The sequence below is a fragment of the Molossus molossus genome, unplaced genomic scaffold (genome assembly GCF_014108415.1).
Source record: "Molossus molossus isolate mMolMol1 unplaced genomic scaffold, mMolMol1.p scaffold_m16_p_26, whole genome shotgun sequence".
Classification (NCBI taxonomy): Eukaryota; Metazoa; Chordata; class Mammalia; order Chiroptera; family Molossidae; genus Molossus; species Molossus molossus.
The window spans coordinates 3,319,888-3,338,284 of NW_023425362.1; the positions used below are offsets into that span (position 1 = coordinate 3,319,888).

Here is an 18,397-nt window from a genome sequence, read left to right on the forward strand (position 1 = left end):
GAGGCAGTGGTCGGGTGCTCCAGAGAGAACACACGCACGCAGCACTCCGCGGGGAAGGCCCGCAGGACCGCGACGAGCTGTGTGTGGCCGCAGGGTGGCGACCGGCAGGGGAGGTGGGAGGAGGTGGAAATGAAGCTTTCTAAAGGGCCTCAGGTACCCTATCACGAAACTGAACTGCATCCCGCAAGAGGTTATGCATGCACTAACACGGCAGGGCAAGACCCATGCTGGCCGGACAGGAGATAACAGGAGAAAAACAAAAATAAAGCAATCAGACTTCTCATACTAACCCATGTTCACAGCAGCGCTCTTCTCATTGGCTGAAAGGTGGGAGTGACCCAATGTCCATGGTGGATGACCAGATAAGCAGAATGTGCTGCGTGCACACAGCGGGATGTGACTCAGCCTTAAAGAGGAAGGGAACTCGGGCACATGCAACAACACGGGTGGACCTTGAGGACATCACGCTCAGTGAAACAGGCAGTCACAAAAGGACACATACTGTGTGACTGCACTTCTACGGGATATAGTCAAATTCCGAGACAGAAAGTAGAGCGGTGGTTGTGAGGGGGAAGGGGGAAGTACAGTCTCTGTTTGCAAGATGAAAACGTTCTAGAAATTGTTTCCACAATGTGAATATACTTACTACTACTGAACTATACAGTTTAAAATGGTCAAGATGGCCAACTTGATATTACGTATATTTAGCAGTCTGGTCAAAGACGATCTAAGGGTATCAGAGCTGTGACAAAGAGAGGAACCCGCGAGGCACGGAGCGGAAGTCCCAGTGCGGCTCACTGGAAGTGGAGACGGCGGGGCAGAGGGCGACCGAGGTTTCTCACGCAGCAGATGATACTGCACTAACCAGTACACTAAGTAAACCTTTCTTGAGTAAGAAAATCCATTCATTTACTCATGCCTTTATTTTGCACCTGTTCTATGCCAAGCAGTGCCTGGGAAGCGTGGACACCAGGGAATAAGAGAGATCACACCCTAACCTCACACAGCTGGTGTCATGCAGCAGCCAGCAGGTACACGACACAGTCCAGTGTATGACCAAGTACATGGTGAGATTACAGCACTTCTCTTTTGGGAGAGAACTAGAGGAAGAGGAGATAACGCTTGAGCAGAAAGCTTACATGAAGTAGAAAAGCAGCAGCTAAAACTATTTTATAAATAAAAATAAAAGCTTTCTGCCCAGCCAGTGTGGCTCAGTGGACTGAGAGGTCCTGGTTCAATTCCTGGTCAGGGCACGTGCCCAGGTTGCAGGCTAGATCCCCAGTAGGGGGCGTGCAGGAGGCAGCCGATCAATGTTTCTCTCACATGGATGTTTCTGTCTCTCTCTCCCTTCTTCTCTCTCTTAAAACAAATCAATATAAACATGTACTTTTGTAAATGAAAACGTTTTTCTGTCATCCGCATCTACTTAGATAATGGATCAGTTAAAAACAGATCACTTGCCCTGGTCTGTTTGGCTCAGAGGTTGGAGTGTCGGCCCACAGACCAGAGAGCCGCGGGTTTGATTCCGGTCAGGGGCATGTGCCTTGGTTGTGGTTTGGTTCTGGCCCTGGTCGGGGTCGTGCAGGGGAGAACCAGTCAGTATGTCTCTTTTGCATCGACGTTTCTCTCTCTCTCTCTCTTCCTCTCTCTCCCTCCCACTCTATCTGAACAAAAAATGAAAAAATGTCCTCAAGTGAGGATTAAAAAACAAACAAACAATTAAACTCCGTATTCTACTCGTTGTGGTCCTTACTGCAAAGCAATGATAATCTATGGCACTGCTCATCATGTTACTTATTTCAGGTAAAAAAAACTACGAATAATTCTTTTTCAGGAAAAAATGCATACCTATGTGGTGGAGGCAGGGGGGCATGAATTTATAAACATGGCATTTAAATTCACTTTAAAAGCATAAATGATTATTTTTTATTAACAATATTAAAGAAGAAAAATCACTACTTAACATAACTACAAAGGAGTGCGTGAACCTTATCGTTAGACCCAGATACACAGGGACAATTTCAAAACCACAGCAATTATAAAAATTGTGACTACAATCAGAAGAGTGACGTTTTTGAAGCTTCTGATCATAAGATTTCTGAGGAAGTTTTATTTTCCTAAGACAACATTTCCAATAAGGTTTGGAATGGAAAGAGAACTGTGAATCTTTTTTTCCAATCCTCTAGCTCTACAGGTCAAGGACCCTGGCTACAGTGACATGAAGACTTTCTATCACGAGGCGGGGAGCCCCGGCCGGCTCCGGAGGGCACTCACTGCTCGTCCTGCCCCACAGCGGTGACATCGCCGAGGGCACTGACTCTCTCGGCTGAATTACCCATCGGAAACTACACCCCTGGCAGAGGACATCCCGACCAGTATACCAGTGAGGTGGACAAATGAGCTCTCTTCAAATATACAGCTGTGGTATCTAGTTGCATGAATTACTATAATAAAATCACGGCACAAGCATAACACTGTGCTCCCAACGTTTTTAATAAGCTTCACTGAACAATGGCGCCAACCTGGATTCTGCAGCCCCACGTTAATCACTGCCTGTTGTGGCTGAGCTGTAATGTTAACCAACCAATTTAAAACCATTACTGACACAGAAACATGTATTTAGAGATTTTGTGCCAACTAAGAAACCACACAGTTTTTCAGTCATGTGTACAGGATATTCTATATGGAATGCTAAATACTCAAAACCACACTGGTTTTTGGGGTTACCTTTCTTGATTGCTCATTTTGGCATACATGGCTTTCACCAATTCCGGGCTTTTCAGAAAATGGTCTGTGATAATCAAGAACCTAAGAGAAAAGGAGGAAAAAGTTTGGTTACTAGAAAGGTAGTGAAATAGACACGGCCTATCTACTTTACAGACACGCTTACACATAACAGCACTCCTTTTGACTGAATTCTGATTAGTTGTCATCTTAAAATGTTTTAAGAGGTTCATATACTATTTTCTGTTCGCAGCTAAAAGAAAATTATAACTCTCAAAATATTTTTTCTCCAATTTTACTTCAGAAAGATTTACTGAAATGCTATAGCATTTATCTAAGCTAAGAAAGGAAGGAAAACACTTCATTACAGTTTAAACAGAATTAAATTTAGCTATAAGATCAAGCATAAACCGAAAATATATTAAATTGTTTTAGCCAGAAGCCTGGTGCTAACATAACTGGAGAAACGGACACGTCTCACTTCTCCCTCAAACATATGCCGACAACACGGTCGTGAAGGCTCGCTCGGTCACCTCCTCTGCAGGGCTCTCAAGTTACCAAGAAAACATCCTCACTGTCAAGCAGCACAGTCATCCAAACGTAGAGATCAACTATGGAACCCCCAGGCAAAGATTATAAGCATATTTCTTCAAAGTGCCACTATGACAACTAAAAAGATTGAATAGTACTGTTAATTAATTCTGAATCATATTTACCAGAGGGTATCTGAAGATTTAAGAACTAAAGAATACACTATTCATAACCAAGGTTAGCGTAATCAGTGATTGTTAGACAGTAAACATATTTACAATCACAGTTTCTTCAGTCGCTGCTTAAACGAAAGTATGCTTTCAGAATGCTAGCCGAATGAAGCACATTAGCTACCACAATATACTGTCACCTCACATAAAAACAAACCTAAACACCTATTCTATTTCCTCCACAACCTTTAAAAGAACTGGTCAACACTTCAATGTAAAGTATTTCTAACAATCATGGACAATATTCAAAATTCTCCAATAATTTTCATAACAATTTAGGAAGCTCATCAAACTGCAACAATAGAAGAAATTCATGCATTTTAAATCACATACACAAAATTGTGATCCTAATTCATATAATTCAGCTATTTGGAACTTAAGGTATTTTCCCATACGAATATCATTCAAAAAACACAGTGTTCCAGGTACTGTGCTAGAGACTCTGTCACAACCCATATTCCCAAACTCTAACAGTAGAGAATGACCCATACGCAGGTATTTACAGAAGACTAAGTGCAACATACAGACACACATTATGGATTACAAAAACAATAAAGTATGTCTGACCTCAAGGATGGGGGGAAACGGGCAAGATCAAAGAAACTGGAGTGGATGTTCTGTGAATCTCTAGTTCAAGGAGGAGCAGAGAACATTAAATTTAATGTGACAAAAACAAACGGAAAAACGGCACGGCGGAAAAAATAGTAGTGTGCTCAAGAAGCTATAAGCAATAAAACACTATTAGTGTTTAAAGAGGGATTCAGGACTGAAAGCTTTTATCTTTGATAAACAGCCCTCAGCCACTGGCCTCTGCAGGACGCCTCAGCTGAGGAAAGCTGCCTCCACCAAGGCTTGAATTTATTGAAGACTGATGTGATAACCACGCCTCCTTTCATGATACTGGTCATTAGTGTTCTCTTTTAAAAATCAACTTAGCCTTTTTTCTGTTTTCTATTTCCTATTTCATTAATTCCTGCCCTTATCTTTTACTATTTTCTTCTTTCTACTTATTCAGGATTTACTGTGCTCTCTCTTTTTTCATAAAGTAGAGCCTTAAGTCACTGATTTCAGACCTTCTTTTCTGATGTAAACATGTAAAGCTATAAATTTCCCTCTAAGTACTGCTTTAACTTTACCCTAGAAAATTTTGTACTTTCATTATCCTTCAATTTAAAATAGTTTTAATTTGCCTTGTGATTTCTTTTTTGACAAATTGAATGTTTAGAAGTGTTAATTTCCAAAAACTTGGAATTTTTCTAGGTATCACCTTGTTATGGTTTTCTAATGTAAGCTCATTGTGGTCAGAGAACATTCTCTGTCTGATTTTAATCCTTTCTGTAGCAACAGAGATATTTTTAATAGCCCAAGCTATGGTCTATTTTGTGAACAAAACACACAGTTGAAAAGAAAGTGCATTTTACCAATGCTGAGATAATGTACTATAAACATCACTCAGATGAAGGTGGTTATCTATCTCAGTATCGCAGTACTACTGAGGTCATTTACATCTACACTAATGTTTCTCTACTCATTCTATCAATGGGTGAAAGCGTTATTAAAATCTCCAACTCTCACTTCAAATTCTGGCCATCACCAATAACAACCTACCCTCCTACCTTAAATATAAAAAGATACAAAATATATCAAACAACAGTTTTCATACAATAGAAAACAGACCCAACTCAATCAGGTAGTGAAAATAAAACACAAAATATTCTAATAAAGGTGTCATAAATGTGCTTTGAATAATGTTTATACAATCCTTAAGGCCTAATTAGCAGAATGAGACCCACTTATGGAAGGGAGGAGTTACTTACACAGCTAGAATGCGGGTTGAAGAAGTGGAGCTTGAACTGAAAAGATTTTACACGTACAGGTGTAGTGAGGGTTCTAAGCGGATCAAACACTTCAATGTCAAAATTGAAATGATACAATACTAGAACACAGCCCTGGCCAGTTTGGCTCAGCGGTTAGAGCGTCAGCCTGCGGTCCAGAGAGACCCGGGTTCGGTTCCTGCTAAGGGCATGTACCTCGGTTGCAGTTTGTCCCTGGCCCTGGTTGGTGGGCCCTGGTTGGTCATGCGGGTGGCAGCCACTCGATGTGTCCCTTTCACGTCAATGTTTCTCTCTCTCTCCCTCCCTACCACTCTTTCTGAACAAAAAATGAAAAAATGTCCTCTGGTGAGGATAAAAAAAAAAATACTAACACAATACTAGAAGAAAATCTAAATAAAGAAAAGACATTTACAGCTATTACCAAAAATTTGTAAGACATTAAAAAAAAGACTGCCAAATTTATCTACTAAAAAATCAAAAATTTTTACATTAAAAAAAAAAAGGTGCCACAAGACAAATTTTAAAAGAAAACATATATATTTTATTTCCAACAAACAGCTAATATTCCTAATTTAGAAAATATTCCTATACGTAGATTTTTTTTTTTTTTTAAATCCTCACGTGAGGATATTTTTTCCATTTTTCTTCAGACGGAGTGGGAGGGAGGGGGTGAGAGAAACACACACCAATTGGCTGCATCCTACACAAACCTGACTAGGGCCAGGGATGAACCACAACCAAGGTGCATGCCCTTGGCCAGAATTGAACCCACGACTCTTTGGTCCACAGGCCGACGCTCTAATCTCTGAGCCAAACCGGCCAGGGTGCTACATGTAGATTTTTAAAAAGACCAACATCCTATTTAGGAAGATGGAAAAAGAAAAATGAGAATGCACATAGAAGAAAAATAGACCCTTCAACATATAAAAGATAAAAAAATAAAAGATAAAACTACACAGAGATACTATTTTCTTTTTTATCCTCATCCAAGGACATTTTTGCATTCATCTTCAGATAGAGCTACAGGGAGAGAGAAACATCGACTGGCTGCCACCCACACGACCCCAACCGGGGCCGGAGATGAACTGCAACCGAGGTACGTGCCCTTAGTGGGAACCCAACCCGGGTCTCTCAGGACCGCGGGCCGATGCTCTCACCACTGAGCCAAACTGGCCAGGGCCAGAGATACTAAAACATGGCAGGATCTGCAAAGCCAAAACCTGGACAGCACACTCCATTAGCCATGCTGCAGGAAACCAGGTACTCTGAGGGCCGTGTGGGTGGGACATCAATGAAGGACAACTGGGAAGAGTTTGTCAAACCCTCAAAGCACACCCCTCTGTCCAGTAACTGCACTCACGAAATGATCCAACGGTCATACTTGCCCACTTTAACAGATGTATGAACAAGGCTATTCACTGCAATGAAAAATTGGAAACAACCTAAATGTTCACCAATAAGAGACTGATTAAATAAATCCTCGAATATCCATATGATGGAACAAAAGAAAGAGGAAGTTCTTTATACAATGATATGGAAAGATCTCAAAAATGTAAATAAAGCAAGAAGCTCAGTAGTGTAGGGACTGGCCTGGAGGAATGAGGTGGATGGTGGGGAGGAAACCATGCATCTGAGTATGTGAACGATATGAATGTATAGCTATCAGAACATTAAATGTATAATTTAAGTAAGACGCCCAGACAAAGTTATCTCGGTTCAGTGCCTACTCTGCGCGGGAGGGCACCGCCACAGCTGGGGAGGAAGACCAGTCAAGTGGCCCGGCTGCTCAGGTTCCAACGGCGGAGAACTCAGCTAGGTTTTGTCTTAACGGTAGCTATTTCTGGGCAGGCAAAGTTCAGTCATTTCTCCAAAATAACTTTATAATACATCTCTACTTCTCTTCTCAAACAGTTAATAAGAAACAGAAAGGAAAGATGAATTCAATTCACCTCTCTATCATGGCAACTCAGCTATACAAACTTCAAGTTGTCTAAAATCTCCGTCCAAATCCGATCACTGAAACACTGTCTCCACTACTCCTTGCAAAGAGTAACTGGGCACACAAACCATGGCACAGACTAAACACCACCACGTATGTCTCTCCTCTCTCCAGAGTCCTAACATCCTCTCCTTTCCCCCACCCCGCTCGTCCTGCAACTCTGAGGTTAAGTCTCATGTTGTCTGGAAACCTAGCTCCCACCAGGCCTTTCTCCTCCCCCTCACCCCACAAATCTCATCTATGCTGAAGTCTCACCAGCCCTCCCTGCTCAGCATATTCAACCTACTCATTTCTCTTCATGCCCACTGTAAACACCATCACCCAGGCCACCATCACCTCTTACCTGGACACAACTGTCCACTAACAGGTGTCCCAACTGCCATTCTCACCCACCCCGCCCAGTTCAACCTCTGTCCAGCAGTCAGAGGGTCTTTAAACATAAGCAGTTTGTTGTATATCCCACTTAAAACACCCATCAGCCCTGGCTGGTTTGGCACAGCAGTTAGAGCATCAGCCTGCGGTCCAGAGAGACCCGGGTTCGGTTCCCGCTAAGGGCATGTACCTCAGTTGCAGTTTGTCCCCGGCCCTGGTTGGGTCGTGTGGGTGGCAGCCACTCGATGTGTCCCTTTCACATGTCTCTCTCTCTCTCTCTCTCTCTCTCTCTCTCTCTCTCTCTCTCTCTCCTCCCTCCCACTCTATCTGAACAAAAAATGGAAGAAATGTCCTCGGGTGAGGATTAAAAAAAACAAAAACAAAAAAACCCGCCCCCACGGCAGAGAGTAAAGCCCATGCCTTTTCTGTTTATGAAGCCCTGCCTGACCGCCTCCAGGCACCTCTTAGACTGTGTGTGCTACGATTCTTCTGTCACCCACCCTGGGCCCCTAGTCCGGAAGAAGAGGCCTGTGGTGTGGGGTCTGTGCACTCAGGAGTCACTGCTTGGACTGTTCTTCCCGACTTGTCCCCACCGTCACCCACAGATGTGCAAATGGTGGGCTATCTAGTTCTCGGCTCAAATGTCACCAGCTCAGAAAATCCCTTGACCTCCAAGTTTTAGATCAAGTAGCATCTAGTCATTCACAGTCACATCACCTCACCTCAACACTTCACCAAGATCTGATGTTCTTGCTATTTTTTCATTGTCTGTCCTCTCTACCAACCATATCTGAATTACCACTAATAAAACAGCTAGTACTATATATATATAGCATTCACTATGAGCCAAGCACCATTCTAAGAGACAGCTTAGTATGCAAAACATTCTTCAAAGCATTTATAATGACTATTTTATACTTCTGGGGTTTTTCTGTTCATTATCTGTGTCTCACTAAAACATAACATCTTATTAATATTGAATCTCCAGAACAATACCTGGCACATGTCAAATAATCAAAAATTGCTGAATTAATTATTTATGTTTGAAATGAGCATCTATTAAATTTTCTGAGTTTCCTAGAAGCCTGCACATAGTAGGAGCAATTTCTACACCATAGTTTCTCCAAGATAAAAGCAAATCACATCCTCATGAAAAGGGCAGTCATGCCTTCACGGAGACCAGCCCGTGTCCCACGACACGGCAAACAGAGCTCTTAGCAGTGTCCTCACGGCAGGCCCCAAATCAGACAGAGCAGAGCCGCTTCGGTGCTGTTCCTCAGTGTGAGCCAGACCCCAAGCCAGGAAGGTGCACACAGGTAGCTCCCACACCGGCAGGATCAACCCGGGAAAATCTCAGAAAGTACTTGTAAAGGCACAGAGCGACTTCAGCTCCCGGGGGAATCTCCTAAGCGTTCTCTTGTACTTCTGAGGTACTCAGATCAAGCACTGATGAGACAGGCCAGTGAGCAGGGCAGGTGGAACAGGGAAGCTGAGACAGAGAGCTGAACAAACTGGCAGAACAATTCACAGCAGGCACAGAAGGTCCCTCCCGAGCGGTAACGTCGAGGCCTCAATATTTCAGCTCCAGACCCAGAAAAGCAGCGAAATCAGGTGGGTGACATCAGGACCAGCTGCCCTGACACTGACCAATCAGTGGAGACCACGACCCTGAAGGAGCACACCTAGAAAACTGATGAATAGTCTGCTGAAGCCCTCCCGACACTTCCCCTAAGATTCCACCTGCAAGACAGAAAGAAAAGCCTCAAGACAGAGGACCCAGCCTGTGCTCTCTCTGGGGAGCAGCCCCACCATTCCCTTTCCCCTCTTCTTCCCCTAAAGGAATGCATCTCCTAAACTCTTAGGGACCCCATGAGACTTGCCACCAGGAGAGCAATGGGCATCTGCAGCTCATCCAGGACTAATCCCCTGAACCTGCCCCCAAGGCCCCTTTTCTCTGACTTCCCAGGGAGCCACAGCAGCCCAGCCTGGGCTCTCCTTTTGTGTCTTCTATGCTAACCCTTTCTTGTTCCACTGTCCCCGACTTTAGTAAATACTCCCTTTTAGTCACCTGGAGTCATGTTGTGAAATTTTTCCTGCACGAAGTCAAGACCCCACACTACTGGCCAGCCCTAGGCAGACCTGCTAAGGGCCAGGTCCCCTTTCCAGTAACACTGAAAGGCAATCACATCAAGCTCACACTCAGTGTGTTACCAGTCAAATGCAAAACCAAGTGCTTTAAAAGTCACCAGAACTGAACACTGGCTTATCTATTTCATCCAAATATAATATAAAAGGCCAAGTCATCAGAGCAAAGGGCAGAAATGGCATCTTCCCATGACACTCCAGAGGGTGGAGTACCGCCACGCAGGCCCAGGCAGACAGCAAGATAGGCAGGTTTGCTACCCAACAGTCCTTGTGCCAAACCAAACACTCCAGTGAGTTTGCAACTATGACAACATACCTTTCAACAAACTATGGGACCTGAACTTCAAAAGTCTGCAAACTTCAAATCTAAATCAATTCCTTCACTTTAGAAATGAGAAAAGAGAGGCCCACAGGCCCTGGCCGGTTTGGCTCAGCGGTTAGAGCGTCAGCCTGCAGTCTGGAGAGACCCGGGTTCGGTTCCCGCTAAGGGCATGTACCTCGGTTGCAGTTTGTCCCCGGCCCTGGTTGGGTCATGTGGGTGGCAGCCACTCGATGTGTCCCTTTCACATCGATGTTTCTCTCTCTCTCTCTCTCTCTTCCTCTCTCTCCGTCCTACTCTATCTGTACAAAAAATGGAAAAATGTCCTCGGGTGAGGATAAAAAAAAAAAGAGAGGCCCACAGGAGCTCACTGTCTTAGTGAAGGCCCCTCGGTTATCTAAAAGTCAAAACAGGTAGGCAGCTTCCTGGCTTTGGAACCCTCCTAGAGTGGCCCCCTATGTAGAGCTGGGGTTTGCTCAAGCAGCCTCTCTGGAAAGAAGTTTCAGGGGGACGTAAAACCGGAGTTAGGGTCTGGTTCTTTATGTTGCCTTCAGTTCAAAATGACGGGGTAAATTCATTCTTTTCTGTTTAAATATGTTTTTATTGATTTTTTAAAGAGAGAAAGGAAGGGAGAGAAAGAGAGAAACATCGATGGGCTGCTTCTTACTGGGGATCGAGCCTGCAACCTGCACATGCCCTGACCAGGAATCAAACCAGGACCTCTCAGTCCACGGGACGGCGCTCAGTCCACTGAGCTACACCAGCTGGGCCATTCTTCCTTTTATTCAACAAACAGTAAACATCTACTATTGAGTAAAGAGAGTGGCATTCTGACTTTAACTTTAGAACTATGTATTTAGAGGATAAAACAACTGTTCCTCACATTCAGTTTACAAATATAGTCAGAAAAGAGTGTTGTGTGCCGACACCTACACAAACACTGGGTGAATGCTTTGCTGCACCACCTTGCTGCCTACCCCGCTGTGTGACACTGACTGTAAGTGATACAACGCACACAAGGCAATGATGCTGAGATGCTCTCCTAGCAACTCGAAAATGCTCTCTTAAGGGGTTGTCAATTACGCAGAGGTTTCTATGCGGTAGTTGCCTGGATTAATCTTCTAAATATAATACATACATTCTCCATCCCAGGGCGGTGCACAAAGTTACAAGAACATTCTCAATTTTCAGTCAGAATTCACTGCATTTACCTTCTTACCAAATATCCACTAGAGAGAAACCACAGATGAAAACTTTCATAAACCCTATCATGTTCAATATTGTCTAAGTTGCACACTTCTAGTGTGTGATTAATTTTTTTGCAGAGCTATTTCTGTAAACTTGGAAATTTGGTGGTGATACTGTATGAGAGAGGCAGGGTCCCTCTAATCCAAATTCTAAAATGCCAAAGGACATTTAGAGACTGTTAGTAATACTCAAGTAACACTCCCACTCTACCGGAAGCAGAACAAATTCTCTTGGGGGAGGGTCAAAAATACATTCTATCCACATGGCAGAAGTCAGGGTGAAAGGGGCATCAGAGAAACACATCTTTATTTAAAAAAAAAAAACCCTAGAAATGTGATCCTTTCCAAGTCCTGTGTTTCGCCCGCTCCTGAGTTCCCCCCTTCTGTGCGGGCAGCAGGTGCTGTGGGGGGGCCTCGCCCCACCCCAACCACCTTCAGCATCTGGTGCGAGCGGACCCACCGAAGGCAGTCAGAGGCAGAGCTCAGTCTAACAGGAAAATTCCTCATTTGAATGTGATTCCAGAACACCGTCATTCACAAAGAAGTTGTTGCGAAAGCACGGACCACAATTTTACAGGTGTCCGAGCCGGCTGACAGCCCAGCGCATGAAGGCCCTCCTCCCCCTCTCTCCCTCACGGCTGGTCTGGAGTATATAAACAGACAGAGAGTAGCCATCGTCGGCATTCAGTGTCTGCACACCAAGTAGAAGGTAGTAAAAGCCACCTGACCATCAAGGAGCACAGGGAAAGAGACCATTAAAGGTGACCATGTCACTAGGAAACAGGTAATCCTAAAGTCACAGTTTGAGGGAAATTTTCCAAAAATGTAAGCCACTTATCTCTATTCCCATCACAAGCATACAATGTCAAAGCTATCTTAGTTACGCAAATAAAATTGATTTCACTGACTGCAAAAACCTAGATGTTCTCACAGCTCACGGACTGAAGAAACGACCTGAGTTAAACATGCACTGTCCCACGTGCTGTGAGAGCGGGGACCAGCCCACAGCGCTCGACACGGCCACCTGGACTGCGCTGGCAGAGCGGCCCCAGCGAATGGCCTCCTGCTCCCGCTCGCGCAGGAGCACTGAGTGGGCCCACGAGACACTCAGATGGCACCGTCAGACACTCGGTGCCACAGTGACGCTGCTGCTGCTGGAAACGATGGGACAGAAACCGCTGAGAAACATGCTGCCAGCTGGCCCGAGTGCCGCGCGTGGAGGGCACAGGTGAGTGCGGCTCGTGGCACAGGCGCACTTCTGCCCCCAGCTTGACCCCCGCTGGCAGGGAACCAGCTGTCTGAGGGTGAAGAGCACAGATTTCGGTCTGAGAGAGGTGGGCTCGAGTCTCAGTCCTTCCCAACCCCACAGGCAGCGGACACCGGACACGGTATCCTCCTCCTCAGCATCCCAGGGTCCTGCTTCTCCAGCTTCTAGTAATAACATCAGAATGTAACTCCAACCAAATAAGAGAAATTAAATAATATTTAACTTCGAAAGCAGATCAGACGATGAAAATGATTCATTCATTCATCAAACATTTACTGAGTTCCTGTAGGTGTCTGCCATTTGTTTTTCCTGTCTAATATCCCTTCTCTGAATAGCAGACATTTTTCCTTTCAAGAATGAACCCAAACCCGCCAGCTGGGGCTGTCAGTCATGGCTCCAAAAGCGCCACCGCAGAGGTGATCACATAACCCCACAGCCCTGGGAAAACGGCTAACCCAGTGATGAGAACATGAACTTAGAAGGGCTACTTGCACACCTCAAAAAGATCTGGCAGGTTAACTTACTTCTGTAGAATACCTTTGTGTTTAATTCCCCAAATTTGCAATACATTTGCCAGCCAACGTTTACAAAGAGAAAATTTTTACTTACATCCTAAAGTATTCCAACAATGCACAAAAAGATGTACATACAAAACATCACGTTACATTCCACATGCAACTGGAAGTCACAAGTGTGTGCAGACATTTTGAGAAGCACACCCGACAGACTACAGCACAGGACAAACCACTTTCACATGCACGAGGCAACCAAACCGCGCGCCTCGCTGCGCTGCAGTGTCTGGAACCAAAGAGCGGCGCCCCGAGAAGTGTTCTGGGGACTGACAAGGACCCTCTGGGAGTCTCTCCAAGGCACTGAGGACCAGATAAGCCTGAGGCCCTGAAGGCCAAGGACACCCAATCACCCAGCTCATTCGACAAATGAGACACGGCAGGTGCTTTCCCACCAAGGGCCCAGCAGTAAATATTTAGGACTATGTGGGCCAAAGTCGCTGCCACTCGGCCTGTCACGGTAGCATGAAAGCAGCCACCAGCAATGCATAAACTGACGAGCATGGCTGTGTGCCAGTAAAAGTGTATTTATAAAAGCAGGCCACGGGCTGGATTTGGCCCATGGACTCTAATTTGCCAACACACTCACACGACCAACTACAGGGCACTGTGGGGCTAGTCCTACATTCCCCAACAAGCAAACAAGCAAACAAGCAACGAGTTTCAGCGACGATGAGTGCTGTTAGAGAAGGCTCAGAGGAGAGTGAAGAGGTGCAGGTGCGGAGGGACACTCTGACACAGGGCCGTGAAGGTCTCCGGCGAGCGCAGACCTGGCGCAGGCCGTGCGAAGCCCCAGGAAGAGCGGTGCAAGCAGAACAGCAGGTGCCGGGGCTCGGGGAACAAACCCGAGGCATTCCAAGAGCAGCAGCGAGACCAGGTGGACGCAACAGGCAAGGGAAAAGGTGGTCAGAAATAAAACGAGAGGTCAGTCAGGAGCCAGGACATGGCAAGTACTTTGAAGTTTGCTCCTCGGTGAAATGGGAAGCCACTGCGTGATTTATGTAAGCAAGCGAGTGGCAAGCTCTATGGCAAATGTCAGGGTCACCCTGGGTACTGTGTGGGGATTAAGAGGGCACATGGAGAGGCAGAAAGGTGAGTGAGAAAGTTCGGCAGTAATCTGTCTCCGTGAGCGATGCTGGTGCCTCAAGCTCAGGGCCGAGACGGGGAAGCAGGTGACCTGGGGACTCGGTCAGCAGACAGGGCTGATGTGTGCGGGAGGGTAAGAGCAGCGAGCCTGACTCTGGTTCAGGGCCTGAGCAGGGAATCGGCCTCCCCCGGGGTGAGCGGTGACCGTGCTCACTGACCCAGGAAAGACTGGCCGAGCGACAGCGGGCTCTGAGGGTGGGGACACGGACAGTCCTGGGAGGTGGGAGGTGTCGATTACAACCATGCAATAGGAAGGTGTGTGCACGTAAGCCTGGAGCTCTGGCGAGAGGACAAGGCCACACACGTCCACCTGGAAACCATCAACTTAGGAGTTTGAAGCTGTGGAACTGGGCAAGGTGGGCCAGGAATGGGCAGTGATAGAGGAGGGTCTGCAGACTGGCCAACTCTGGACAGACATAAAGAACAGGTGGGCCCTGGCTGGTTTGGCTCAGCGGTTAGAGCGTCGGCCTGTGGTCCTGAGAGACCCGGGTTCGGTTCCCGCTAAGGGCATGTATCTCGGCTGCAGTTTGTCCCCGGCCCTGGTTGGGTCGTGTGGATGGCAACCACTCGATGTGTCCCTTTCACGTCGATGTTTCTCTCTCTCTCTCTTCCTCCCACTCTATCTGAACAAAAAATGAAAAAAATGTCCTCAGGTGAGGATAAAAAAATAAATAAAAATAAGAACAGATGCTAGCAACAGGGCAGGAAGGGGCCTGAGCCTGAGACCTGCAGAGAGGAAAAGGAGACCCGGCGAGCCAGCCCCGCGGAGGCCTGCGGCCGCGGACCCACGGTGCCTGCAAAGCCGCCGACTCTAGGACTTTCCGCTTAGCAAGCCGGTCAGTTCCCGCCGTGCACGTGCCATCTCGGCTGGGCTTCTGCCCTGGAGACGCGGAAGACCCATGACTAACATCATGCCTATCACATGCCAAGTATTATTCTGTTAAGGATACAAGAACGAACAACACTAAATCTTGCCATCAGGGAGCTCACAGTCTCACAGACAAGTGTTACATGCTATGAAATTTGAGTACGCAGGAGAACAGAAGAGGGGCAAGAGAGTCAAACCGCCAACAGGAAGGATAATTATATTTATCTCCTTAATATCTTTATAGTTAAGGAAATGGTAACATTTATATGCAAAAGGCAAGAAACATCCCTAGAGCAAAGGAGATAGCAATCTGGGAGTGAAACTTTGTCACGCAAAATAAATCAACTAGATAACCCAAATACGACCCAAAAGTAATACTCCATTCACAGTTATAAATTTGTTTTTGTAGTGAAACCGTGTATAAGTTCAACAGAATGGTATAAGTTTACTCTGAAAGAGGCCAAAGCTGAAAGAGCTCACCACTCACCTCTAAATGCAGGCCTCCACCCGTAGCTGAGAATTCTTAATACGTGACATAAAAAGCGTGAGCCTCACTTGGCCGGTGTGGCTCAGTGGTTGAGCATGGACCCTGCACCAAGAGGTCACCTGTTTGATTCCCAGTCAGGACACATGCCCAGGTTGTGGGGCCCGACCCCAGTGGGGGGCACGCAGGAGGTGGCTGATCAATGTTCTCCCTCACTGATGTTTCTATCTCTCCCTCTCTCTCTCTCTAACATCAATAAAGAAAAAAACATTAAACATAAAAATAAAAAGTGTAAGCCTGAAGTCCAGCACAGCTTTCGGCTCGGGCTCTTCTCTGCACTGGCTTTGAGACCTTGGCCAGGCTGGTTGCCCTTGCTTGAGTCTCCGGGCTCTCACCTGTCCATGGTGGCAAAATACAATCCTAGGATGGCAGTAGCGGGAAAGCAGAACCCCAGACACACCCACCACGCCCCTCACATCACAGGGGCAGCACACGCCAGTCCCACTTTGTCCCCCGCTCTGTGATCCCACACTGACCCCACTTCTTTTCTAACCTACTAATGCAAGTCACTGGGCTGTCGGGTTCAAATGGATTCAAATGCCAAAATCCAACCCTTGGATTGATTCATCCAGGGTTATCTAAGAACATAAACATCGTTCACACCTACAAACAAGAGAAACAAGGCATTTTTAGAAAGACATTCTCCCAATAATTCAAACTGAGCAGTGCCAAAGCCTTCCTCGCCTACACCTTCCTGTGTGAACCAAAACAAAAAGACCCAAAGTCACTGGAACCTGACATCTGTCCCTTTCCAAGAAAAGACGCCAACCCGTGAACTCACACAGGTGTCGTCTGGTACTGTCGGCTATCGCGTGTTGAGAGGTGGGAGGGCAAAAGGTTTTTTCTCTTAATGCTCTGGGATGGGTTCATATTTAACAGTGAAAAGTAACAATTTGCTGGACGCCTCTGAATATTTTGTGGTCCCGTTTTTGTTTACCAAATAGAGTTCCACTCACGCAAGTCCAAGTGCTCAGCGTACGAACTGACTGCAGAAGACAACAGCTGACTACTGCTTCCCATCCTTTTCCCTGTGTAACCCCATCCAGTGACCTCTGATAACTTCAACTTGAACTATTCTGAAGTCGAGCTTATATTCTTGCCCTTCATGATCTTTTGCCCTTTATTCCATGCTACTAAAAAAATTAGATGGTTAGCCCTGGCCAGTTTGGCTCAGCGGTTAGAGCGTCGGCCTGCGGTCCGGAGAGACCCGGGTTCGGTTCCCGCTAAGGGCACGTACCGCAGTTGAAGTTTGTCCCTGGCCCTGGTTGGTCGTGAGGGTGGCAGCCACTCGATGTGTCCCTTCACATCGATGTTTCTCTCTCTCTCTCCCTTCCTCTCTCTCCCTCCCGCTCTATCTGTACAAAAAATGGAAAAATATCCTCGGGTGAGGATAACAACAACAACAAAAAAATTAGATGGTTAAAATACAGATTCAAGAGACTTAACAAAAGAAAGAGAATTCAGCTACTGAAATGTCTCTTAGTAACCTACTGTAATGCTTCACCCGTCATGTAAAAACACTTCATACTGAGGGAGGTTTTCTAAGTCAAGCACAATGACGTAATTATTTTTGTACCAACTTCTGTTTGTGTGCAAATGGTAATTCAAATAAAAAAATGTTCAGAAATATAAATTACTTTAAAATTAGGCATAATTTCAACAGAACAATAACATTCACACTAAGAGAGGCCAAAACAGGGCAAGTTCACGCCTGTGAAATGCAAGTGGGATTTCTGGCACCTCGAGGTCCCCGCCTGAGACAATCTATGCCCTAGACACACTGACCACTGTGTGGAAATCAAACATAAGATCGACTGTAAAGAAAACAGGAGAAGGGCACGAATAAAGAAAAACAACAAAATGTTTGATGAATTGTATAATGATGTGTCAATTCCTCAAAAGACACAGCAATTACAAACATGTATGTACCTTGCAACAAAGACCAAAATAAGTGAAGAAAAACTGACAGAATGGAAGGGGAAATAAAAAGTAATCCACTTCCGCCTGGCCAGCAGTTAGAGCGGCAGCCAGCGGACCAAAAAATCTCAGGTTCGATCTCAGTCAAGGGCACGTACCCCAGTTGGTCTCCAGCTGTGGTTGGGGACGTGCAGGAGGCAACCAATTGATGTGTCTCTCTCACATCGATGTCTGTCTCTCTCTCTCTCTTTCTCTCTCTCTCTTTCTCCCTCTCCCAGTCTCTCCCTCCCACTCTGTCCAAAGATAAATGGGAAAATATCCTCGGGTGAGGATTAAAAAAAAGTAATCCACTTTCAATAATGAATAACTAGAAAGAAGAGCATCAAGGAAACAGGACACTTGAACACTGTAATCAACTAGGACCTAAAGTACATCTGTAGAACACACCACCACACAGAATCCACAGCCTCCTCCGGAACGTGGAACATTCTCCACGACAGACCAGATATTAGGCCATAATAAAGCCGCAATACGTTTGAATAGAATAAAGTTCTACAGTGTGTTCACCAACCACAAAGATGACGTGACTGATTTCTCACCTAAACGATGCTCACAAGACACACATCAACCCCTACTGCAGCCATGCGGGCCCGGCGCGCAGTCCGGAGTGCCTGCCCACTGCGC

At 45.8% G+C, this 18,397-nt stretch overlaps 1 protein-coding gene across 4 annotated transcripts in view; it reads right to left on the reverse strand.

Annotated features, from left to right (window-relative positions):
• Positions 1-18,397, reverse strand: part of ATXN10 (ataxin 10) — a 145,763-nt gene that overhangs the window by 89,746 nt on the left and 37,620 nt on the right. For all 4 annotated transcript variants that reach the window (XR_004961557.1, XM_036278179.1, XM_036278178.1 and 1 more), the window contains exon 6: positions 2,728-2,808. Coding sequence is in view for 3 of the 4 variants with exons in the window: in XM_036278179.1 (XP_036134072.1) it covers positions 2,728-2,808 (81 nt within the window). In the remaining variant the exon portion in view is untranslated. The remainder of the gene's footprint in view (positions 1-2,727; positions 2,809-18,397) is intronic.